This window comes from Dendropsophus ebraccatus, chromosome 1 (genome assembly GCF_027789765.1).
Source record: "Dendropsophus ebraccatus isolate aDenEbr1 chromosome 1, aDenEbr1.pat, whole genome shotgun sequence".
Classification (NCBI taxonomy): domain Eukaryota; kingdom Metazoa; phylum Chordata; class Amphibia; order Anura; family Hylidae; genus Dendropsophus; species Dendropsophus ebraccatus.
In genome coordinates, this window is record NC_091454.1 from 220063871 (window position 1) to 220091387 (window position 27517).

A 27517-nucleotide genomic window follows, 5' to 3' on the forward strand; every position below is an offset into this window, starting at 1 on the left:
ATCTCTGCCATTTTTTCCATACCCAGGGTGTTTTTAGCTTGCTCTGCCCTTCATACGGTCAGAGTTGCAGATGTTTTTTAGCCCCCCCCCCCCACACACACACAGAGGCACACACACTGCATGCGGCAACCGCAAATTCTCCAGTACCAACGTTTTTCAGCACCCGCCCTATAAGATCACACCCAGTGACGACCCCTGACTTTTAAGAAGATTTTCCTGGGTTAAAAAGTAGTCTTATACGCAGTAAAATACTGTATTTCTACTCATTAGGTCAATAGGTCCCCCCAATAGGTAGAGAGGTCCCTTAAGTATATAGGTGGGTCCCCCCATTACGCCATTCCCTACCATGTGCCAATGATTATAGTATTTTCTTATGAGGCATAGCAGCCTTTAATCCCTAAAAGACGGAGCAAATTTTTTTTTTTTTTTTGCTTTTTCATTTTTTCCTCCTTGTGTTTTAATGGCCATTGCATTTGTATTTTTTTCCCCTCCAGACCCACATGAATCCTTATTTTTTGTGCCATTAATTTTACTTTGCAATGGCAGACTTAATTTTTGCATAAAATACGCTGCAAAACCAGAAAAAAATATATGCACAGTAAAATTAGAAAACAAAAAAACAAAAAACATTTTTTCCCCCTGTTTTTCGCCGTTTGTCCTATGGTAAAACTGATATATGTTATATGTGTTCCTCACGTTAGTACGTTTACAATTATAAGGAACTTGCATAACTTTTATATTATTTGATAGCTTATAAAAAAATAAAACCTTTTAACCCCTTCCCCCAATATGACGTTCAGGGACGTCATGAAAAGCAGCGCCATACTGTATCATGACGTCCCTGGACGTCATGCTTTCCCTACCTTTTTCCTCTCCCTAGGTGAGCCCGTATAAATAAAGTCCCTAGGTGATCCCTTATAAATAAAGTACATATATTTGGTATCAACGCGTCCGTAAGGCCCCTGTCTATTAACCCGTTACATTAATTATCCCATCCGATTAATGTCATTAAAAAAAAAACTATCCAAAATGACAATTTTTTGTTAATCCTGCCCCCTAAAAATGACAGAAAAAAACAATCAAAATGTCACATATACCCAAAAGGTGTACCACTAAAAAACCCCAGTAAATGCCACAAAAAAAAAAAGCCCTCACATAACTCCATTGTCGAAAAAATTTAAATACTACAGGTCTTACAATATGCAAGGCACAAAGTTTTTTATAGTATAAATGCCATAAACTATAACAAAAGCTATAGAAAATGGATATCACTGTATTCGTACCAACCTGATGAATAACGATGACATGTCATATGTGACGTTTAGTAACAAAAAAAATGATGAAAAACAGCTGCTAAATAGTGTTTTTTTATTCATTCCTCCTCATAACATCCTCCTCAAAAAATAAAATAAATATTGATCAGGGTGTCACATGTCCCCCAGAATGGTGCCGATGGAAACGTCTACTTGTCTTGCTAAAATATTTTGGCACCCCAAGGCCTCTATGACATCATATAATGACTATAAAAAAAAACTGAAATAAAAAAGAATCCCAAAATACACAAGGCTTCTGTCATGTCTGCGGTCTGTGGTTGAGTCACGTGACGCACTGTGGCCACATTTGGGGGATTTCTAGAAACATTGGAATTAGTGGAATAAATATTGAGTTGCATCTTTCGTCACCATAAAGCAGACATGTTGTAGAAGTTGCAGTAATAATTAGTTTATGTGACATGACTATTTTTCTCAGAAAAAGAGAATTTTGAATATTAAGGATAGTAAATTTTTCTAATTTTTGTGCAAATGTTTTTTTTTTTTTTTTTTTACAAAAAACTGCTGAGTGTATCAACCAAAGTATACCACAAACATACAGAGGAATATGTAATGAAAAAAACAATCTCAGAATAACCGCGATAGTTAAAAGCATCGCAGAGTTATCATTACATAAAGAGAGACAGGTCAGATTTGTAAAAATAGGCCCTGGGCATTAACCCTTAGAGGACCGGGCCAATTTGCATTTTTTTGTGTTTTTTTCCTCTTTGTGCTTAAAAGGCCATAGCAGTTGCATTTATTTTCACCTAGAAACCCGCATGAGCCCTTATTTTTTTGCGTCAATAATTGTACTTTGCAAGGACAGGCTGAATGTTTGCATAAAGTACACTGCGAAACCCAGCAAAAATAAATGTGTAGTGAAATAAAAAAAAAAATAAAAAAATCATATTTTTTTATTTGGGGGGTATTTGTTTTTACGCCGTTTGCGGCAGACTTGTTATATATATTCCTCAAGTCGTTGCGATTACAACGATATATAACATGTATAACTTATATTGTATCTGATGGCCTGTAAAAAATTCAAACCATTGTTAACAAATATATGTTCCTTAAAATCGCTCCATTCCCAGGCTTATAGCGCTTTTATCCTTGGGGCTGTGTCAGGTGTCATTTTTTGCGCCATGATGTGTTCTTTCTATCGGTACCTTGATTGCACATATGCGACTTTTTGATTGCTTTGTATTACAATTTTTCTGGTTTTGATGCGACCAAAAATGCACAATTTAGCACTTTGGGATTTTTTTGCTCTTACACTGTTTACCATGCGAGATCAGGAATGTGTTTAATTAATAATTTGGGCGATTATGCACGCGGCGATAGCAAACATGTTTTATTTATTTATAACATGGGAAAAGGGGGGGGATTCAAACTTTTATTAGGGGAGGGGGCTTTTATTAATAAGGCCCCTTAAGCACCAATATCCTGATACAACTGCACCATACTGTATATAGTCTGTATAGTTGTATTCCAGGCGTGACCCAAAATGACCAAACTATGGTTAGGCAACTAATGCCTATGAACTGAATCTCATATGAAGAGTTATATACCCCTAGCAAGAATCTGTACAGTAGATAAGAAACAAACCTTACGTCTTACAAATGGCAGAACCGGGCCTCTCCTTGTAATTGATGATTGGGTATGTTTTGTCCATATGAATAGCCATCACCACCCCGATTATTATATTCCCATCCATGGACATGCCTGGCGTCAGCTCATTGCTGGTCAGTCTACAACTAGATTCAATATAGTCACAGAAGTGTAAGATACAGAGCATGAACCGAAGCCGCATTGCCTACAGGAATGATGCCGTCAGGGGAAGAACTGGTCATAAATGTAGATGGAGAATCCTGAAATAAAGTAATTAAAAAAATATAAGAATGAGCTTATCTTAAAGAGAAGCACGGTGGCTTTGTGGTTAGAATTTTTACCCTACAGCTCTGGGGTTGCGAGTTCAAATCGACCAAAAACGATATTTGTGTGAGTTTTCTTCCACACTTGGAAAACATGAAAGGGAGTGTAAGCCCAACTACTATGTGTGTCAATCATTCTCTCCTCGAACAAGCTTTTTATTGGTGCCAAAGGCTTGGCCTTATCCTACGTCTAAAAATAGATTATAAAGGGTCTCTAATTGCATTTTCAGTGTTTCCTACTTGTACACCACCTGCTCATCTCACCCCCTCACCGTTGGTGTCGCCAAGGATTGGTCCTAGAGCCACTATTCTAGGACCTTGAAGGTCCTTCAAATAATAATGGCCTGATATTAACAGTAATAAAACTCTTCTTCTCCCACTGTCTAAAACTCAACATGCACAAAACTGAATTATTGATCTTTCCCCCAATCTTGGTCCCCCTAATATCAATTACAGTCAATCCAATATGAAGAAAAAGAATATGGCGCTCACCACAATGCTACATTTCAATAATTAATTGTGCCCTCATTACTTTCCACTACTGGAGGCCCGGCCCGCCCGCCTCTAGAAACGGCCCTGGCTATAGGTTCACCAGCAAATTCAGTTAAAAGCGACTCTGTACCCACAATCTGACCCCACCAAACCACTAGTACCTTCGGATAGCTGCTTTTAATCCAAGATCTGTCCTGGGGTCCATTCGGCAGGGGATGCAGTTATTGTCATAAAAACAACTTTTAATCCGGCAGCGCTGTGTTTAACGGCTGGGGCTTAGATTTGTATATGCATTAGGCTGGCACACCCTCTCCGTCCTTCCTCCCCACCCTCCTCATCATTAAGAATGCTCCAGGCAGATTGCTTCCTATTCCCCACCTGTGTGTATAACGAACATGGGCTGGATCGTTAACCTCTTAAGGACCCATGACATACCAGTACGTCATGGATCACTGTCACTTAAGGACCCATGACGTACCGGTACGCGGGTCCTTTAAAAAGGGCACCGCGGCTGGCCGGGTCCCGATCGGGGGAGATAGCCTGCTATAATACATAGCAGGCTATCTCTCCCTGTCGGCATGGGGGGTTGTTAACCCCCCCCCCCCATGCCGACGATCGCCGCTATTGGCTGATTAGCCCATAGCGGCGATCAGAACCTTTCCGGGCCATCGGTGACCCGATGACCCGGAAAAAATGGCGGTCGGTGCTGTCCGAGGTGCTGACCGACCGTCATTACTGTAAAAAGTAATGGCGGTCACGGTACCGGCATTTATCAGCAACACCATTTTTGGCGTAGGTTTTTTTTTTATACTTACTGTAAAAAAACACATAAAAAACACTACATTACACTACACTACATTGAATAAAGTTTGACACTACACCACTACATACCCCATATACCAATCCCTATATAAAAGTGTCCCCCGGCGTGTTTTCGGTATCGGACGCATACGCTATTATTGCCTCCGACACCGAAACAGCCAGTGAGGATGAATGGGGGGGTCCTTTATTCCTCCATTCATCCTCATCCTCATCATCCAATGACGTATCTGGGGGTAGCGTAGCGTATGCTGCCCCCCAAACACGTCTTTTCCGCCAGTACCGTCCCAATAAGAGATGACGGTATGGCGTGAAATTCTACTAACTCTGTGAGAGTACCTCAGGGTACACTTACAGATTTAGGGTACGTGCACACTGCGGAATGGCGAAGGATAACCCTTTGTGCATTCCGCAGCTGGCACCCACCGGCGGACTGATGCAGGCGCGCGTCTCCACCCGCGTCATAGACTCTGTTCTATGCACGGGCGGATTCCATCGTCCATCCAAAGAATGAATACGTTGGACGGAGAGCGGAATCCGCCCGTGAATAGAATGGAGTGTGACACGAGCGGAGACGTGCGCCCGCATCAGTCCGCCGGTGGGTGCCAGCTGCGGAATGCACGAAGGGTTATCCTTCGCCATTCTGCAGTGTGCACGTAACCTTAGAGTGTATGAAGGAAGGGACACCCGAATCCAGCCCCCAGATGCCCTCCCCCCCCATCCTCTGAGTTAGTGGGAAGATCGTTTGGGAACTGATCTTCCCACTGCTGGATAAACTTTTATACCAGCACCCCCTCTTCCGGTCCCTCGCTGCCCGAGCTACTGTAGCTTGCGGCACGATCCGAAAATATCAGAAGCAGTAATAGAGCCCTAATATTTAGCAGCCATGGAGCGGACCCAGCGCTTCTGGATATGAAGGACCCCGTATCGCACCAGGACAACATTTTCCAGGTGACGTCCCCCACACTGGAAAACAAGAGACCCCAGAAGAACTGCAGAGTGTGGCGTAACAGGGGGATCAGGAAGGACACCATTTTCCAGTGTGACACCTGTCCTGATCCCCCCGGCCTCTGCATACTGGATCGCTCCAAGGCGCTCCACACGTCATTGGGGTTCTACATTATCTAAATTCTGTCCCTTATTCCTATTTCAGGGGTCACGTTGATCCAGGGATTATTCTGATCACCATTATGGAGTCGGGAAGGAATTTTTTCCCAGTGATGAGGCTACTGTCGTCTGCCTCACGAGGGTTTTTTGCATTCCTCTGGATCAACACAGGTTGAATTTGATGGACACCTGTCGTTTTCAACCTTATAAACTAATAATTGGCCTAATACCCACAAATAAATTAGAATTGTCCCTTTTCCCCAGCTAAATAGGTATGGCCGCCATTCCCATTAGAGGATGCCATGATGCAATTACAAAGCCTCTGTGCGGCCAGGACAGTAGAAACCCCCCACAAGTGACCCCATTCTGGAAACTACACCCCATAAGGAATCTAACAAGGGGGGCAGCTGGTATATGGCCCTCTGGTGACGGCCACATTTGGGACGTGAAAATGAAAAAAAATGGTATTTTTTTTTACCAGTGGGGTCCATATGCTCACTGCACCCCTTGTTAGATTCCTTATGGGGTGTAGTTTCTAGAATGAGGTCACTTGTGGGGGGTTCCTACTGTCCTGGCAGCACAGGAGCTTTGTAATTGCGACATGGCCTCCATCCTCCATTCCAGCCTCTAAATGGCGATCTGTCCCTTTGGTGGCTTGCCCCGTGCCCATATGGCACATTATGTCCACATGTGGGGTATTTTCGTACTTAAGGGAAATTACCCTACACGTTTTGCGTTTATTTTCTTTAGTGTCCTTTTTTTTCAAATTTTTACTCTAAATCATTGATCTTGTCTTGATTTTTTCATTTTCACAAGGGGCTAAAAGATAAAAAAAACACAATGTGTAGAGCAATTTCCCCTGAGTACGGAAATACCCCACATGTGTACATAAAGCGCCATTCGGGTGCAGGGTAAGCCTCCAAAGGGAAGGTGCGCCATTTGGTTTTTTGAGGCTGGATTTGGCTGGAATGGATTTCGAGGGGCCATGTTGCATTTAAAAGGCCTCTGTGTTGCAAAGACAGTTGAAACCCCCCAGAAGTGACCCCATTATGGAAACTACACCCCTGAGGGAATGTAACAAGGGGTGTAGTGAGCATATGGACCCCACTGGTGATGGGCACAAATGTGGAACAATGTGGCGTGAAAATGAAATATTACATTTTTAACACTATAATGTTGGTCTAGCCTTGAATTTATCATTTTCACAAGGGGTTAAAAGACAAAAAAAAACATAATCTGTGTAGAGCAATTTCCCCCGAGTCCGTAAATACCCCACATGTGGACATAAAGCGCCATGTGGGTGCAGGGCAAGCCTCCGAAGGTAAGGAGCGCCATTTGGATTTTAGAGGTTGGATTTGGCTAGAATGGATGATGAACGCCATGTCGCATTTACAGAGCCCTCTTGCTGCAAAAACACTGGAAACCCCCCACAAGTGACCCCATTCTGGATACTACACCCCTTAAGGAATCTAACAAGGGGTGCAATGAGGATATGGACCCCTTGATGACGGGCACATTTGTGCCATGAAAGTGAAAAGATGAAAATTTTCCCTTTCACGTCACATTGTTCCAAATTTTGCCCATCACCAGTGGGATCCATATCCTCATTGCACCCCTTGTTAGAGTCCTTGAGGGGTGTAGTTTCCAGAATGGGGTCACTTGTGGGGGGGGGTTCCAGTGTCTTGGCAGCACGAGGGCTCTGTAAATGCGACATGGCCCTTGAAATCCATTCCAGTGAAATCCAGCTTCCAAAAGCCAATTGGCGCTCCTTCCCTTTGGAGGCTCGTCCTGCACCCGCTTGGCACTTTATGTCCACATGTGGGGTATTTCTGTACTCGGGAGAAACTGCGCTACATTTTTTGTGTTTTTTTTTTTTTCCTTTTATTCCTTTGTGAAAATGAAAAATTGAAGGCTAGAACAACATTTTAGTGTAAAAAATACTTTTGTCTTTTTTCACGCTATATTGTTCAGAAAATCTGTGAAGCACCTGTGGGGTCCAGATGCTCACCGCACCCCTTGTTACATTCCTCGAGGGGTGTAGTTTTCTAAATGGTGTCCCTTTAGGGGTGTTTTTTAGGTTTTGGCACCCCAGAGCCTCTGCCAACCTGAAGCGGTACAGTCAGAAATGACCAAATATAACGGAGCCATTGAAATGCACTAGGCGCTCCTTTGTATCTGAGGCTTGTGGTTGCGTCAAATAGCGCAATAGGGCCACATATGGGGTATATCTATAAACTGCAGAAACGGGGCAATCAATATTGGGGTGCATTTCTCTGGTAATAAGTTCATAATTATGAAAAATATTGGATTACAATAAAATCTCTGCACAGAAAATTAACATTTTTATATTTCTTACACAATTAGCTTTTATTTCTGTGACTCCCCTAAAGGGTTAAATAACTTTCTGGATGTGCTTTTGAAGAATTTAGGGGGTGCAGTTTCTGAAATGGGGTGCTTTGTGGAGCTTTCTAACATACAGTCCCCTCAAATACACTTTAAACCTGAACAGGTCCCTAAAAACATCTGATTTTGAAATTTTACTGAAAATATGGAAATTTGCTGCTAATGTTTTCCGCTTTCTATTGTCTAAAAAAAAAATGAAATATAGTTTAATAAATGCCGCCAACATAAAGTAGACATGTTGCTTATGCTATTTAATATATAATTTATGTGGTATAACCATTTTCTGTATAAGCAGAAAAGTTTTAAAGCTGGAAAAATGTTTTTTTTTTCACAATTTTTCACGCTATTTTGGGTTTTAAAATGGGTTTCATAAAAATTCGTTATAAGTATCGACTCCAATTTACAAGAAATGGGAAGTACAATATGTCACGAGAAAACAATCTCAGAATCAGCCGTTTAGGTAAAAGCATCCCGACGTTATTAAGGAATAAAGTGACACTGGTCAAATTCATAAAATTTGCTCCGGTCCTTAAGGCCATTTCAGGCCCGGTCCTTAAGGGGTTAATACACCTGTGCAAAGCTTAAACAGCAGTAAATGTTCCAGGATCATTCCTAATGATGAGGAGGGTGATGAGGAGGGACAGAGAGGTGGTGCAAGCCTAGTGCATATACAAATGTAAGCCTCGGCAGTTAGACACAGCGCTGTAGGATTAAAAGTTGTTTTTAGGACAATAACTGCATCCCCTGCCAAACGGACCCCAGGACAGATCTTGGATTAAAAGCAGCTATCTGAAGGTACAAGTGGTTTGGGGGGGGGGGTCAGATTGTGGGTATAGAGTCGCTTTAAACTGTTAACAATGACATACAAGGCCATCCACAACCTGTCCCTTCTTTCCCTGACCTGATCTTCCGATATTGACCCCCACGCAACCTCCAGTCCTCGCAAGACATCCATCTGTCTTCTCCCCTTGACGATTTCTCAAACAACAACCTCCAAGATTTCTCCTCAGCTCTTCTCATACTCCTAAACTTACTACCCTGACACCTCTGGTTCTCGCACCAACAAAAGCAGCTCGGAAACCCATCTCTTCAGACTGGGCTATAACCTACAATATCCCTGCTACCATCTCATTGCACTCTTACCAGCTGCCCCCTCACATTCTGTCTACTCCCCTCACCCTGTACATTGGAAACCCTAATCATATGTACAGCGCTCTGGAATCAAAGATGCTAAAAAAATTATTATAAATAATAATATTAAAAAGAAGAATAATTAAATCTGTTACTTTTACTAACCTCATATATGTCTCCTAGTTTCCTCTAATATTACTGTATACTCATTATATATAAGAAGCTCTCGTCCATCCTGGGAATTATATTGGTAATTACACATTCAGTGATGTCCTGTATATAGACGCTCAGTCCCAGCACAAATATCATCATCATCCTCAGAATGTAGAGAAATACATAATTATATATAATGATATAATGAGACAAACAGCTGTGTGCCCTGAGGGATCAACTTATTTTTTAAATGAAAGGCTATGTCCACACACTGTCAACTGAAGGTAAAATATATATTATAGTTACAATAAGGTTATAAAATAAGTATAGGAATTTGGGCACAGTAAAAATCTAAATGTAGCTACTCTACCCACCAAGGATATTGGAAATTTAGCATATCATTGCAGTACTTTAGAAATATCATTCAAGAGAGAAAGATAATTTGCTGCATATAAAGATTTACATGGTGATCTCCGTGATCCCTAAGCAGCTTGTGCCCTTGGATAGCCAATCAAAGATATGGATGGAACTAAAAACTGAAATCAAGTCGTCAAAGAGATAAATTGGTAAGGCCTAAGGGGCCTATTCCTTGGAGCGATAATCGGCCGAATCGGTTTAGGCCTAAAATCATTGTTCGCCACCAGCGCATCGCTACAGTGGAATAGCAGTGCACGGTGGCAACCGATGATTTTAGCAGCATCATACATTACCTGTCCGGGCTGCAGGTCTTCTCCTTCTTTCAGGGTCCCGCGCGCAGCAGCTTCGGAGCGGGGCTGTCTGAACTGACAAACCGCTCAGCCAATCATTGGCCGGGGCCACCGTGGCCAGTGATTGGCTGAGCGGTCTGTCAGTTCTGACAGCCCCGCTCCGAAGCTGCTGCACACGGCACCGGGAGGAAGAAGGAGAAGACCTGCAACCCGGACAGGTAATGTATGGTGCAAGGACTGCAAGGACATCGCTTAACGATCATCGGGGCTGTGGAAAAGGCCCAGTAAACGAGCACCGATCTAGCAGATCAGCGCTCGTTTACATCGTTGATCGGGCCCCCATTGGCCCGTGGAATAGGCCCCTTCTTTTAAGCTTTTAGTTTGTAGTAGCACAGGACACCAAACTGCTCTATGATTTCCATCACTGCTGAGAGTGACTCTTGAGTCTGTGACAGAGAGAGCATCACATTATCTGCATAGAGAGATTTAACATGATGACTCTCTCCTATTCATACACACTCTATCCTTAAGGCTGGGTTCACACTACTTATATTTCAGTGAGTATTGTGGTCCTCATATTGCAACCAAAACGAGGAGTGTATTAAAAACACAGAAAGGATCTGATCACACAATGTTGAAATTATAACAGTAGATAACGGCCATTATTTCAATATAACAGCCGTTGTTTTAAAATAACAGCAAATATTTGCCATTAAATGACGGCCATCCACTCAATTTCAACATTGTGTGAACAGATCCTTTCTGTGTTTTTAATCCACTCCTGGTTTTGGTTGCAATATGAGGACCACAATACTGACTGAAATATACGTAGTGTGAAACCAGCCTATATCTAATCTAATGGCATGAGCAAGAGGTTCCATAGAGATGAGAAAGAGAAAACCTATTTTTAACCTTTATGACAACTTCTTATCCCCGAATAAAAGTAGATGAAGATAGAGAAGGAAAAATAAGCAATAATGTTCAGTTAAAAATCCCATCACATTACTCAAAATGTATATTTTATTACGAAACATTGAAAATATGAGTAAACATCAACATTTTTCTAATTATCAAGTACTCTGATCTTTTTGTTTTGCCATCAGTTTCTCTCTTGAGTTCATGTTGGGCCTGAATATAATAATAAAACATTTTGGAAGGAACATGCAAAAAACCAGACCCCAGGTTGATGATTGGATAGCAAAGATCTCCATGGCCACCATATATTTTCCTCGGGAACTGAGGGATGCGGGAATGTAGGACACCCAGACACTCAGGAAGGCCAGCATGCTGAAGGTGATGAACTTAGCCTCATTGAAGCTGTCTGGAAGTCTCCTGGCCAAGAAAGCCACAATGAAGCTGATGGAGGCCAGAAGACCAAGGTAGCCAAGCATAGACCAAAAAGCCAAGGGTGACCCTTCATTACACTGAATAATCAGTACTCCCGAATTACTTTCTGAATTATATTCTAGGAAGGGAGGCGAGAATGTCAGCCATATAATACAAAGAAAGGTCTGAATTAGAACACATGAGGTGACTATGAGATATGAGACATGTGGTCTAGTCCATTTCCTTAGCTGACTACCAGGTCTTGTGGCCTTAAAAGCTATGACTACCATAATGGTTTTGGCCAAGATACAGGAGACACAAAGTGCAAATACAATACCAAAAGTCACTTGTCTTAAAAGACACATCTCATACTGGGGATAACCAATAAAGACTAAAGAGCAAAGAAAACAGAGCGATAATGACACCAGGAGAAGACAACTTAAGGAGTAGTTATTGGCACGAACAATGGGAGTTGTTCTGTAGTGAATAAAAAGTCCAAAGATCGCAACAGGAACCAATGATGAGGAGATTCCAGTAGCCATTAAGGTGATGCCAAGTGGATCTTCATGTGAAAGGAATTCTTGGGTCTTTGGAACACACTGATCTTGATCCTGATTTGGCCACATATCCCACTGACATTTTATACATTGTAGCGAATCTGTAAAAATAAAATTGAAACAGGTTGTTAAAGTGGTGGACTTGAAGTTCTACAGGACAGTGTGTTTAGATATTAACAATGGACTAAGAGAGTTAACTTAAAAAAAAAAAAAAATGATATAGTATAGAATAGTATAGAATACTATTATAGTATAGTATAGTATAGTATAGTATAGAATTATATAGTTTTCCTACCTGTTTGGTTGGCTATCTCTCCTTGAGGACATGGGATGCATTCAACACAACACAAAGGTTGGCCTTTTCTAGCTGCTTTCCTAAAGCCTGGTGGACAACTGGGGCTACAAACTGAAACAGGGACCTGGGAAGAATTTTGGAGGAAAAATATTTTGCAGTTAATGGGGTAAAGTAGAAAAGTCATGTTCCAATCTATTAATCTAAAAATCAAATCTTTTTATGTTATGGCCAATAGTGACAAGGGGTCACGAGACAGCTTGTCCAGGCAGACCAGATGGCGGGGCTGTTAGCCACCGGGGATGCTAAACCGACAGCACATGCACAATAGCTGACAGATGAATAGGAAGAATGCTGGAGACTTACACTGATAGGGACAAGTATCACCACAGTGCAGAAACGCAGGGAAGGTCGGAATCTGAGAACGAAACCGTAGTGCAGAGCCAGACAGCAAGAACAGTGGAATACAGGAACATCATGGCAGGAACACAAAAAACAGCACGGAGAGTATGGGAACACCAGGTAGGGTAGTTACAGGTGCAGTAGACTCAGTAATGCTTTTGTAGAAAAAGCTGCGTAGGACCAATGGACCTTAACGCTCAGGCAATGGATATTCATAGATGCCTCTTGAAATAGTTACAAGTAGCAGGAAGAGGTGGGGACAATTAGGCTACTATATCTTTAAATCTAGAGAGGGGACGCACACACAACCTCTGGTGACCAGAACTGGCAATGCAGGAGATGCTAGGCATGGCAGTAGCGTGCAGGAGGAACACCGCCATGCTAGGAGAGCGGTAACAGGGAGCAAGAGGACATTGGGGGTGGGAGAGCAAACTCTGCAGATTCCAGTAATTGTGGTGAGTTGGAGTACAGTGGCCGTTAAATTCAACCTATTTTAGCTGCAGTTTTACACAATTTTCCCTATGTCTGAAAAAGGAGAGTTGCCACACTTAAAAGATACAAAGATTACTCAGAATTCTAGCATATTTGAAACCCCTATAGCTTATCCTGAACTCTGTTTGGGCCAATGGCCCAATATCAAACAACAGAAGCCCAGATTTAATACACAGCCAGGACCCTGCTACAATTGCAATGAGCAGAGAGGAGTTCCTTCCCTGAAGTCTAACCCATTTCATTCAGCAGTCAACTAAGACTGTGCTATGTAAAGGGAATGTAAGAAGATCGGGGGTTCCCTGGGGAAGGAGGAGTCCCTCTGTTATTGTCCACTCCACTCTGCCAGTTAGAGGAGCAGTTTCTCAGCTATAGATACTATCCGTCAGGAGATCACTTCCCAGTCCCCAAATAGTGTTAATCCTATTCCTTCTTGTATTTCCTCCTCTTCCCTCTCAGCATTTGAACCTGTAACAGAGGAGGAAGTCTCCAGACTCCTCTCCTCCTCTCGCCCCACCACCTGCCCTAGTGACCCTATTCCCTCACACCTTGTACAGTCTCTCTCTCCTTCTCTCACTACTTACCTAACTAGAATCTTACACCTCTCCCTCTCCTCTGGCATCCCTCGACTTTCAAACACTCCGTCATCAATCCATTACTTAAAAAAACCTCCCTAGACCCATCTTGTACAGCCAATTATCGACCTGTCTCTAATCTTCCTTTTATTTCCAAACTCTTAGAATGCTTGGTCTATTCCCGCCTAACCTGCTACCTCTCTGACAACTCTCTTCTTGACCCCCTTCAGTCCGGTTTCCGTCCTCTCCACTCTACAGAAACTGCGCTTACTAAAGTCTCTAATGATCTCCTCTCCGCCAAATCTAAAGGTGACCATTCACTTCTCATCCTCCTGGACCTATCTGCAGCTTTTGACACTATAGACCACCAGCTCCTCCTCTCCACGTTCCACTCTATCGGCCTCAAGGACTCTGTTCTTTCCTGGTTTTCCTCCTATCTCTATGACCGCTCCTTTAGCGTATCACTTTCTGGCTCCACCTCATATTCTCTTCCCCTTACAGTCGGGGTTCCTCAGGGATCAGTCCTCGGCCCTCTCTTTTTCTCACTTTACCCTTCGGACAAATCATCAGTAATTTTGGTTTTCAGTACCATCTCTATGCTGATGATACCCAGCTGTATACCTCCTTCCGTGATATCACCCCCGCTCTTCTACAGAACACCAGTAACTGTCTGTCTGCCATTTCTAACGCTATGTCCTCCCTATTCCTAAAACTAAACCTTGCTAAGACTGAGCTTCTTGTATTCCCTCCCTCTGCTAAACACCCTCCACCTGACATCTCCATCTCTGTCTGTGGTGCGACCATAACCCCTACACAACAAGCCCGCTGCCTTGGGGTTATGTTTGACTTGGATCTGTGCTTCAGTCCTCATATTAAATCTCTTTCACGTTCCTGTAATCTGCACATAAAAAACATCTCTAAAATCCGTCTCTTCCTTCCTGTCGAATCTGCTAAAACTCGTATTGTCGCTCTGATTCATTCCCGTCTAGATTACTGCAATTCCCTGCTAATCGGCCTTCCTTCCTCTAAACTCTCCTCTCTCCAGTCCATTCTCAATACAGCGGCCAGGCTCATCTCCCTGTCCATACCGATGCCTCCCCCCTGTGCCAGTCACTACACTGGCTCCCTTTTAAACACAGGATACAATACAAAGTCCTCCTGCTCACCCACAAGGATCTCTACAACGGTGCACCTCCATAAATCTCCTCCCTCATCTACCGCCCTACCTGTGCCTTACGCTCCTCTAATGACTTACGACTAACATCCACCTTGATCCGCACCTCTCACTCCCGTCTCCAGGACGTCACCCGAGCTGCACCAGTTCTATGGAATACATTACCCAAGACTGTTAGACTCACCTCCAATACCCAAAGCTTCAAACGTGCCCTCAAAACACATCTGTTCAAACAGGCTTACCAGGTTGCCTGAATTGACCCCCCCTCCCCCCAATACATATGCCAGGCACTTAAGCACTTAGACCTGTAGCAGGCAGGCATTGGTTGGTGCCCGGTTTTCCCACCTTTACCTGCACTTACTTATTTATAAAGATGGCCGGACCATGCTAAAAAGGAAGGACTTTGCCCGTCTGCCATTTTGTCTCACACCCCCTCCTAATAGTCTGTAAGCTCATGCATGGAGCAGGGCCCTCACTCCTCATGTATGGATAATTATATGTAGATCTCTGTAATGTCTATGTATGTACTACCAGAATTGTAAAGGGCTGCGGAATCTGTTGGCGCTATATATAAAAATAAATAAATAAATAAATAAATAAATAAATAAATTAATAATAATAATAATAATAATAATAATAATAATTATTATTATTATTATTATTATTATTATATACTACACAGCCAGGACAATTATAGGATCATAATAATCCCATAAGCTCACTTTGTATAGTGAGAAGGTTATAGTAAAAATCTATAGTCTCCATCTGGAAATAAAAGACTTTTGTTAGTTTGTCGTTGATTATGGGTAACATAGGTGCAGAAAAGTTAGATATCTAGTTGGTGATGAATATTGGTATTTTTGGCTGAGAATGTTCAATGCTCACCCCATGATGTTCGACTCCCCAATGTATGAGGCTGTTATTAATAGTGAAGGCGTCCCCACTGGTTATACTGGTGTCATAGCTGCCCACTTTGAGTTGTTGGAGTTTTCCTTCAGGACTCAGCTGCCAGTTCACTATATCGTACACAGCGGGTGGATCTCCATTCTCATTGAAAAAGAGTTGTCTACCATCGGACGTGTTCAGACGTAACTTCTTCATGTAGTACAACAACTGTAAGGAAATTATACATCATTGGTTATCTTCATATAACTGCAGAAACACATTCAGGTTTTAAGGTGATTGTTCAAGACGAAATCACACCTTCTCCCAAATATAGCACCACATCTGTCCACAGGCTATCCAATATGGTATTCCACTGTGATATCAGCTACTCTAACCCTTTAAAGTGAAACTTTTACAGGTTCATGCGTACCTCATCTTATTCAAATTTTAATCAAAAAGAAATATGTAAATGAACTTATTAGGAGCACTGAAGGTATTTCTTACCCCCTCCGTAAGTCATGTCTACCTAAAGACTGGCCTACTTATTTATAATTGAATATGCATAGGTAGGCATGACTGTATATGCTGTATATACCCTGCTCCAATCACTCTCAGCTGCTTCCCTGCCCCAGCCCCCCCAGCTTTCCCTTGCCCCAATTACTCTCAGCTGACCCAGTCACTGCCAGCTGGCCCCCTGCCCCAGTCACCCCCCCAACTGCTAAGTCACACCTAGCTGCCCCCTGCTACAGTCACCCCCAGCTGCCACAGTCACCCCTAGCTGCCGCACTTATAAAAGCACCCCCAGTGCCCCTGCTCCAAATGACCCCTCTTCTTTGTGATACACTGCCATAGGTTGTCGGAGGGAGATGTAGTTTTTCGCTATAGGGCCCCATGTATCCTAGCTAAATGCCTGCACTCAAACTTAAGTTTACTTGCTAGAAGCAGAGCTATACAAGGTGAAAGCGACCAGCTTACTAACTCTCAGGCTACATTGTCTTTGCGTACCTTGTGATTAATAGCCTTTACATGTTTTTGGATGATCTTTATGAACTGTTCAGGTGGTTGAGGGAACTAGGGAGAAAATTGGTGTACGATTCTAGCCGTTGACATAACCATGACAGTGATACTACAAACCCAACTAGCCAATACTACAACATAATCTGCAGACATTCTGTGCACCACACACTAACCTGCCAAGGCCTAAAGTTCTTAATATCAGCACATGTTCCATTGGGGAATGGTCCATCTCCCTTCTTACATTTATCCAAATCGCTCAAAGCTTTTGCTATTGCATGAACTGCTAGATAGATATTGTATGTTCCCTGTAGACTAGAGACATAGTTAAAGTTGCTCTGGATGCTCTCTAGACTTTCTTGGCCGGTACATTCTTTTACTGATGAGTTTGATGGGACTTCGGGAAATGTCTGGTCCTGAAATTTGCAGCCAAACATTTGCTCCCAGAATTCTTTTATATACTGGTTTCCAATAACCATGGATGGATTGATCTTGTTGAGGAAATCTCCAAATCCTGGCATGTTTCCACCAGGGAGGGCAAAACCAATTGTTCCGAGAAGAAGTCTTGAATATTTATTAACTGACAAGAAAGGTGAGGCAGCCCAAGCTTCACTGCAAATCCATACTTTTCCTGTGACGTTCTGCCTCAGCATCTCATCTAGTACAAAGCTCAAGTCTATGTCAGGGGAAAAAATGACCACCACTGTGGCTGTTGAGTCTTTAACCACCTGAGCAATATGAGGGCTGTTTCGATCTTCCCGACTGGTGACTATGGTCTCTGTGAAAGCCACACAGGCTCCAGATTCTAGTATTTCCCTCTTGACCAGTTGCATAGCTTGCTGCCCATAATCCGTATCGACGGCCACCAGACCGATCCAGGTCCATCCAAAGTGCACCACCAGTTGTGCTAGACCCCGAGACTGGAAGGCATCACTGGAGACAATTCTAAAGAATGATCGAAACTGTAGACGGTCACTGAGGCGAGTACTTGTGGCATAGTGACTGATCTGTTGGAAAATCCAAGAATATAATTGAGTAATATAGTGATTTAGAAACATTAATCTCCCATTTTCATAACATATGACATGTGATAACAAAAGGCAGTTTTAGTCCTCTCTCACTTCATAGATGACATTAGATTTGGTGTTAGATTTAGTGTTGAGCAGATCTGTCAGAATGTTTGGGTTCGGCAACGGTATCTTAACACCAACACATGGCTTTAATTCGATGCAACTGCCAGTTAGATGCCGCCCTAGGCTGTAGCCATGTTTTCCTGGCAGATCTAAGCAGGCATCTAACTTCTGAAGCCACATGGAATCAAATGCGGAGAGTTCGAGTTCGGATAACGTTGACGAACCTCAATATTTAGACAGATCCGTTTAGTACCAGTTAGATTGCATTATTGGTGTTTCTAGATCTCTTTGAAGGTGCAGAGATACTCTAGAAATCATCTGAATCCTTTTAAATGGGTTGTTCATTCTTAAAAAAAAACATGAGCACTTTCTTCCAGCAACAGCATCTCTCCTGTTCTTAGTTTGGCTGTGACATTGCAGCTTCATTTTATTGTAGTGAATGGAGCTAAATTGTAATCCCAGACACAACCTGAGGACAGGGGTGATGCTGTTTTTACAAATAAAACTAACTGTGCTTTTTCTGGATAACTCCTTAAAGTCACAAGTTAAATAATAGTTTATACAAAAACTAAAACTGGTTGTGTCACCTGGACAGGTTCTTTTTAAGGTGGGATGTAAAATGTTCAAATTTTATGAAAACACGCCCAGAAAATGGACACTCCCCCCCCCCCCCCAATGGAAAACAACTCTCTGATCCCACACAATTACACTTTTTGGCTTTAATTTTATACTTCATATACATGACAAAAGGTATGAAAATACATAAAGGAGTTAAAGAAAAGGGCCAAAAAGATTTTGAAAATAAAGAAAAAGTGAAAAATGTAAATGCTGTCCAAAATTAGCATGTTTTTGCCTGTTAAAGGGTCTGAATGAGCCTTAAAAACAGTGCATGAACTTATGCTGAGTTTAGACGTAGCGATAATTGGCCCGATCATACGGTTAACGATTTCGAAGTAACAATTTTTTTGATCGTTATCGTGCAAATTTGCACGATAATCGTTCCGTGTAAAGGCAGCATTAGTCTTATAAATCTACTGTACCTAATTCAGGATAAAATACACATCAATCTCATGATATCAGAAAAAAAGGAAGCAACTGCATTTCCAATTGCGTGTCATCTACTATGACAAACTAACTCTAACTGCACCCATTTATTAAAATGGTTTGCCATGGGTACAGACTAGAGAAGAACGAACCTTGAGCATGTTCAATTTTAAAGAGGATGTGAAACCAAGATTTTTTCAGTCCTTATTGCCAGATACTCGATATGAGTGAATTTACTGTAGTAACTTCTCCGGCCTGTGTCACTCTTCCCCAGGTGCTGGAAAAAAGCTGGATCCAGTCCTAGGAAGCTGGGAGAAGTTTCCCAGGACGGGGTGTAGCTTTTCCCAGGAAGAGAAGCAGCACGGAGTGGAGCAGACTTCAAAGCCCCACAGCCTGATAAGCAGAATCCCGATAGGAACGAAGCGCTTCGCTTCAATCCTACTGTTAATTCTCACATCTCTGCCCGATGCAGCAATTTCTTTTCCTATTTTATCATTATAATTTTTTTTTCTAATTCAATCTTTTTTTGTACACTATTTTGGAGGCTGTAGTCCCTTATAAGTCCCTCAAATAGTTTCCCCACAATGCATGTTAACCCCTTCAGGACCGTACTAATTATTTTTTTTTTTGCGTTTTTGTTTTTTCCTCCTCGTGTTTAAAAGGCCATAGCACTTACATTTTTTCACCTACAGACCCACATGAGCCCTTATTTTTTGCGCCACTGATTGTACTTTGCAATGGAAGGCTTAATTTTTGCATAAAGTACAATGCAAAACAAAAAAAAAATTAAATGTGTGATGAAATTGGCAGAAGAAACACATGCAGTCAAAAGCAATAGAGCGCCAAGCCAGTGCGCTATTACTTACAGTTACGCCCTCATGCGGGAAGGGGTTAAGCTTACGGGTCTATAGTTACCTGGGGAAGACCTTTTGACATTGTCTTGTGACATATAACAATATAAATAAATTGTTGTCTTAGTCTCATGTATAATTCAACCTCCACTTAATAATAAATCAAATATCGCTAACTTGATAATCAATTCTTATGTTCACAACCTAAGTTTGTGTATTGTAATCCGTGTCTCATAAGACCACATTTTATTCAATACGGGAACTCAGGTAGGCTTGTGCATTATTTTTTACAGCAAGGTGGGAACTACTATTTAATATTCGGAAAATATGTAACCCCCCCCCCCCCCCCGCCTGAGAAAGAAGAAGGCAGAGAGGACCTGTTACATCTCAATATCAAATAGTAAACAATTCAGATGGGAAAAAGACAAGTAGTATGATGGATACTCCAGCACTTACTTGTGGATACCTGTACAGCCCCAGTGTATGAGCCAGTGAAATTGAGTCTCCAGAATTACAATCTCCGATTACTGCGGCCAGCTGGGTGCCCTGGTTACATCGATAGTTGGGCACAGGTTTTTCGTATCCAGTCAACAAGTGCAGAGTTCCTGACATTGATTTTTGATGAACTAAACAAGAGTCGAAGATCTGAAATCCCAAGGTAATATTTGGCAAAAAAATAGGAATAATTTCCTTCACAGCGAAATGCAAAGCTTGGGCCCACTGGTAGGTATATAATGTTAATCTGAGGACAAAGACAAGTTAATATTTCCAAAATATTTTGAAGTTGATCATCAAAAAGATCTAATTCTTACATAGTGTAAATTTAGGTATTTAGGACTTCTCACCAGTAGGTAAGTAGGTTCTCCTAGCACTTACGGCCCTATTCCACCGGACGATTATCGTTTGCATAATCGTTAACGATTAACGATCTCAAAGACCGCTATTGCGAAAGACCTAAAAACGTTCAGTCATTTCCATGGAACGATAATCGTTACTTATGATCGTAATTGCGATTGTTTCTTCTTCGCTATTTATTCGCTATTGCGTTCGTATCTTTTGCCAACGACCGAACGAATTCAATGCGAATGATTTGCGACCGTTTTGTGAACGAGCAACGATAAAAATAGGTCCAGGTCTTATAAAGCGATCAACGATTTCTCGTTCGGTCGTTAATCGTTAACTGCATTTCAACCGAACGATTATCGTTTAGATTCGAACGATTTAATGATTATCTGAACGATAATCGTCCGGTGGAATAGGGCCCTTAGATAGGAGGAGTTAGATTTCTCCAGTGAGTAGGTAAGTATACTGATAAGATCAGAAGTTACTGCCAGAAGGTACATAGGTCCCAATTAGGGAGAGAGGCCCTAAGTAAGTAGGTGGGCCTTCTAATAAATAAGTCCCCAAAGTAGGCAAGAAGGTATAGCTTCTTATAGAAAGGCATCCTAGTGTGTTGGTAGGTAGATTCCTACCTGTAGGTAGGTAAATAGTTGTCTTCCACTAGGTTGGTAGGTCCTTCAGTAGATAGGTATGTCCTTGAAATAAGTAGGTAGGTTTATAACCCTTTATGTAGGAAGGTTTTCCCTGATATATTAGTAATTCCCCCATTATCTGGGTATGTCTCCCAGTATGTTTATAGGCCTTTTTGTAAGTAGGTAGGTAGATTCTCCAGTATAAAGGTAGGCTTCCATAGTAAGTAAATTTCGTCCTATCTATGTTTCTAGCTCATTCTGAAGAATTCCCTTCTGGACCATATCCTTGGTAATCTGTCCTTTCTATTACTTGCCTTGTACTGTCTGATTAGTGCAGGGAAAAAATTAAAAGCTGAATGTGCTCAGTTGGAGACTAAACATGTTGTTTCTTGGTCCCCGTAAAATCTGTAACATGCCCCCAATGACCTTGTGCTATTTATAATAAAGGTATTATCTTATATTGCAGAGAAGCTTTCGAGGCCCCTCAAGCCCAAGGTTCCAGATGCAACAACTTCAGCATGAATAATAGTAAAATTCAAGACTTCACACCAGCTGACCTCTGTTTGGATACGCCATAAATATCTAGCCATGAATGGACTAAACATCCTATCAATTGTTATATACAAAAGTTTGAAAGACCCATTTAATACAATAGTGGCTGACCTAAATCCCTAGCAAGCATCTGTACATGATAAAAAAAATAACAATCCTTACGTCTTACAAATGGAAGGACTCGGCCTCTCCTTGTAATTGATGATTGGGTCTGTTTTATCCACGTAAACAGGAAACACTGCTCCAATTATGATATTCCCATCCAAGGACATGGCTGGTGTCAGCTCGCTGCTGCTAAGTCTGCAGCTAAATTCAATGCAATTGCAGAAGTGTAAGATATAGAGCATGAACCGAAGACGCATTGTCTGTAAAATGATGGCGTCAGATGTAGAATTAGTCATAGATGGAGATGGAGGACCCTGCAATACAAAAGTAAGATTTAGTTTATCTTAAGGAGCAGCATGGTAGCTCCATGGTTAGTGTTGTTGGCTTTTAGCTCTCGAGTTGTTAGTTCAAGTTTACCAAAAGTTACATTTGTGAGGTATTTGTATATTCAATTTGTGTTTGTGTGAGTTTACTTCCACACTCAGAAATTGTACTGGTAATTTATAGTGTAAACCCCAATGGGAGAGAATGAGCATCAAGTTCTGTACAGTGTTGTTTAATATGTAAGCACTATGTAAACCAAGCAGGGCAATGTGATATGTGGAGAGGAGAGTTCATTGGGGCTGGGTGTCGGTGGATGCTGTGGGTGAAGTTATCCCAGTGTGTGGGAAAAGTGAAGCCAGTGTCCAGTGAACCCAATCTGTGGATGAAGTTAACCCAGTGTTCTTGCTCAGTGGAGTTCCTGCTTAGTCAGATTACTGGATAATCAGTTCATATAAACCTTTAATGTACTGTACTGTAAAACCCATGTGACAAAAATGTGAAAAACATTCAAATCCGCATTAATTTATCCCATGTACAATAAAGTATCAAACCCCTTTCAATCCCAGTACCCCCCACCCCCATTAGGTTATATACATGGCCTCTCCAGTCTAGTGAGGCACCAGTAGTGGCACTAGCCCCCATCTAAAAAAAAATATTTAGCTCCCTCTAAAAACAAAACAAAACACCAATATGTCCAAGCTTGCATAAAAATCTGGTCTCCTACCACCTCTATCTTATAAGCATTTCCTGAATTTGCTCTTTCTTTAACTTTGACTTAACAAAACTTCTGGTATATGCCCTCATTATCACCTGTTTGGCTTACTGCCAAATCCTCCTCTCTGACCTTTTATCTTATATCCTTGCTCTCCTCCAAGCCATCCTTAAGTCTGCTGCCCAACTAATCCACCTCTCACCTCGCGCCTCCTCTTCCGACCCCTTCACTGGCTACATGTTGACCAGTTTATGTCAGTTTTAGTTGTCCACAACCATACATAACCCGTCCCCTCCATTTTTAATCTAATCTCCTAATACCACCCCCCACGGAATCGACTTCTGTCTGTGTTCTCCCATTTTCCACTTTTTACACAACCACCTCCAAGGTTTCTTCTAAGCTTCAACCATACTCTTAACCTCACTACTCTGACACCTGTGATTCTCACCCACCAATAAACCCTCTAAGAACTTGGAAACCCATCTTTAACACAAGGCTACGAACTACAATAACCGTGCTATCTCAAAACAGTTTGACCAGCTGTCCCCCTCACCCACAGTACCATCTCCTCCCCTCACCCAGTAGATTGGAACTAGAGATGAGCGCACCTCGCACATGCTCGAGTCCATCCAAACATGATCGTTCGGCATTTGATAAGTGGGGGCTGCTGAAGTTGGATAAAGCATTAAGGCTATGTGGAAAACATGGATATAGTCATTGGCTGTATCCATGTTTTCCAGACAACCTTAGAGCTTTATCCAACTTCAGCAGCCACCGCTAATCAAATGCCGAACGATCGGGTTCGGATGGACTTGAGCATGCTCGAGGTTCGCTCATCTCTAATTTTAACCCCTTGCCATATGTACAACGCTCTGGAATAACAGACACTTTAAAAATAAACAATAATAATTAGTAAATCTAAATGTCATCATCCGCTCACCTCATATTTCTCCCAGTTTCCTAGTATCCCCATATACTCACTTTATATAAGAAGTTCTCATACATCCCGGGAATTTTATCAGCAATTATACATGTCAGTTATTTCCTGTATATAGACACTCAGTCCCAGCGCGGATATCATCATCATCCTTAGAATATAGAGAAATACATAATGATATATAATGATATAATGAGACCTGTGTGACCTGAGGGAACATCTGAGGTTTTGAATCAAATCAGGACTACGAGCACAACAGAATATACTGTAATAAAATACAATACAATGTTTAATAAATTATAATTATTACAGATGAGTAGTCTTATTCTATATATCATGCACTAATCTATAACACAAATGATGGCCAATGGTTTTCAAGCCACCTACTACAGCTTATGGTCCCAACTGAGACTAAATAAATGTCCCATACCCTATGTACTAATTTTGAATGGAATTACTGTTTCCGCAACTGTGTCTATACCCAGGTCATGACCTCAAGTAGAAGAGTGTCTCTCACCCAGTCCAGCGGGTATTGACTGAGTGATAGGTATAAATCATTAGTCTCCTGCTCACTCGTTTCCATGATGGTCAAGAAACTTTATAGAAAGCAGCAGCTTTTTTCATTTTCACAGGATTCTCCAATTCTAAACAAGTAGTGAAATATTCGACTTTCGAGAATTCGAATCGAATAGGCACCGAGATTCGAACGAATATTCCATCCCATTATAGTCTATGGGAAAAAAATTCTCGGCACTTGGAAGTCCAAATTTGACCACTTGGAGATCACCAAATCCCCCATGAAACCTCCCTAAACGATGCCAACACCTCCGGAATGACACTGTGACATCAGGGGGAGCATGCCTGGGTGCACCCAACACCCCACTCTCCGCAGCTGCGAAGGAGAAATATTTGCGAACGCTTTACGAATGTTTACGGCAATGTTCACACATTTCCTTCGTATTTCTTGAGCAGTGTTACATACATGACTCCAATGTGCGTCCGTAGAGCGTCACGTTGTTCGCGCGTATCACACATTACTCCTTTTACTGGGCAACAGGCACAATAGGTATCACATGCCTTTTACTGGGCAACTGGCACAATAGGTATCACTTTCCTTTTACTGGGCAATTGGCACAATAGGTATCACGTGTCTTTTAGTGGGCAACTGGCACAATAGGTATCACGTGTCTTTTAGTGGGCAACAGGCACAATAGGTATAACGTTTACATGCCCTTAGTGGGCTAAACCAGGGACACTATAAGTCATTTGTACACACAGGGTACTGGAATGAATACAGCTGCTGATGCTGCTGCTGCTATATCATCTATGTCTTAGCACTGAGAAGCTTTGGATGCAGAGATGACTTTTTCACTGGATTTTAGCCCTGAAAAGGACTTTTGGGTTCTGTAGTAAGCCTTCGTAACCAAAACGCTACTAAAACCTATCTCTCCCTGCTCCAGGATCTCTCCCTGGCTAGGTTGAAAGCGCATCTGTGGTCGAGAGGAGGAAGTCAATTATTAAATATTTGAGGTCATGTGGTTCAGCCATCCAATGAGGGTAGACGCCGTTTTCGCTCTGTGTGCATACTCCCAGGGTCTTTCACGGCCTCCCTGCATGGTGATTGGATTTTAAAAATAATACATAGGGGAGGGGCTGGGACGTCCTGCTATAGCAGTGGTTGGCCAGCTGCATCAGGTGACCTTGGTATTTTGATTTACTTTTGGTCCATTAGCTGACAGAGAAAGCAGCGGGAGCGGGGACAGAACAATTAGAGGCATTAGTGTGCTTAGCTAGGTACAAAGAAGTGTTCCAACATAAAGTATGTGCCATATCTTTAGTTTATAGCAGAAGCCATGGCAGGAGGTGTTGTAGGAGTAATGCCAGAAGGTGTTGCTGAAGTATAACCAGGAGCTTTTGCAGGAGTAATATCGTGAGGTGTTTAGGAGTAATGCCAGGATCTGTTGTAGGAGTAATACCAGGAGGTGTTGTAAGGGTAATGCAAGGAATTGTTGCAGAAGTAATGCCAGGAGGTTGTGTGGGAGTAGCTTTGTGGCGTCAACCTGGCAACCTCTGGGAGACATAGCTTGAACTCAAATAGAAACTTAATAAGTTAAAAAAAAGACAAGAGTTTATCAAGTTTAACCTACAGAAACCTACTGTGTTGATCCAGAAGAAGACAAAAACCCCTATGAGGCAGATGCCAATTGCCCCATTACAGGGAGAAAATTCCTTCCTGACTCCAATGGCAATCCATGGATTCCATATATCTACGAATTTAGAGAGTTAGCGTTTTCTTGTATATATTATGGTATGAATAACACTTCATACTGTGTTGGTAGTTCTTTTGATTTCCAATATCTGGTTAATATTGTTTTAAACAAGACATATAGTTTACATACTAAAATCCTATATTGAGGGGGATCTGTCTGATCCCCTGAAATAGTAGCAACAGTTGTGGAGACCAAAGGGATGAAAAAGGGCGCAGGACCAGTCCGCCATTGAGAAGTGTTGCTGGATATCCCTTTCCCACATTTCCAAAGGATACATCTTACAACACACCGTTTGTTTATCCATAGCAGAGTAAAGAGGTCTTAAACCCCTAGGACTGCCCTCAAATACATCAGCAATGGAGCCGTCTAATGGTGAGTCCTTCGGGACCATTGGGCTGTATGGTGTGATTGTAGCCATGGTAGGACTTCCTCTTTATACCACCATTTACACAGAACTTCAATGTTGCCAGTAATTTCTTAGATTTGAAAACCCCAAGCTGCCCACAGATCTGTGCTTTACCAGCATTTGAATCGCCAGAAGAGGATATTTATTATTAAAATGAAATAGACATCTCCTTTTGGATTTTAGCGAAAAAAAGAAGTAGGTTAGTAGATAGGTAGGATGTGGTAAAGGTAAAGATTTTTTGGGAGGAGAAACATTTTAATACAGTATGTTTCTTTTCATATGTTCCTAAAGGATAAGTCTGGCCAGACTTATTTTTTTAGCAAGTACTGGGGAGGATAAAATAAATAATATGCTTTTTCCTCCCTCACTCCAGCTCTGATAGCAATATACCTCCTCTCTAGACCCTGGGTCTTCAACCACTAACAGGTCTGAGCGTGGGCCCAGGTTGTGACATGTAAGGCCTGCTCAGCCAATAAGCAGCTGTAGTGGGGTTCCACCTTGACCGCTGACTGGCTCAGTGCACCTCACATGTCACTGGACCAGAGAGGCGGTATGTGGCCATGGGCAATTGTGCGGGAGAGGTATAAGCATATTATTTTCTTTATCCTCCCCAGCACTTTCAAATCCTAATTAGAATCCCTCTGAGAAGAGTAGTCGATTATATACTCTGAAAACTGCAGCAGCGTTTATGGCTTTTATGCAACATCAACATGCGCTGGAATTAAACTTACCATATGTTGTCCAGGGTTTATGAACAGCAGAAAGCGGTGAAGAAGTACCAGCTCCAAAACCCCTGTGTGCCTCCCACTCAGCTTCCTCAGTTCCATAACCATGAATGACCATGGATGGCTGACATATGTAAGATGTTACGAATATTTGAGGAGTCCACCAAGAGGGTCAGCTGCAATTACACCATAGTCAGCCTAACTTTTGCACTCATCACT

The 27517-nt window shown here is 42.0% G+C and overlaps 1 protein-coding gene across 1 annotated transcript; it reads right to left on the bottom strand.

The window, feature by feature from the left end:
- Positions 1-11123: 11123 nt before the first annotated feature.
- Positions 11124-27406, bottom strand: LOC138784585 (extracellular calcium-sensing receptor-like). The gene is made up of 8 exons (XM_069960198.1): positions 27305-27406; positions 21982-22238; positions 20252-20537; positions 16944-17774; positions 16759-16824; positions 15754-15981; positions 12232-12355; positions 11124-12037 (listed from the first exon to the last, which is right to left on the bottom strand). Exons 1-8 carry the CDS (start codon positions 27404-27406, stop codon positions 11124-11126), a joined length of 2808 nt encoding a protein of 935 aa, XP_069816299.1.
- Positions 27407-27517: the final 111 nt, after the last annotated feature.

Bases quoted from the DNA above. Each gene is read 5' to 3' on its own strand.
- LOC138784585 (XM_069960198.1), bottom strand. From the start codon at position 27,406: ATGGTTATGGAACTGAGGAAGCTGAGTGGGAGGCACACAGGGGTTTTG. The intron at 22,239-27,304 runs GTAAGTTTAATT...TTTGTATTGCAG, and splicing joins TAAACCCTGGACAACATATG to GGTCCTCCATCTCCATCTAT. The intron at 12,038-12,231 runs GTAGGAAAACTA...TTATTTTTACAG, and splicing joins AGAGATAGCCAACCAAACAG to ATTCGCTACAATGTATAAAA.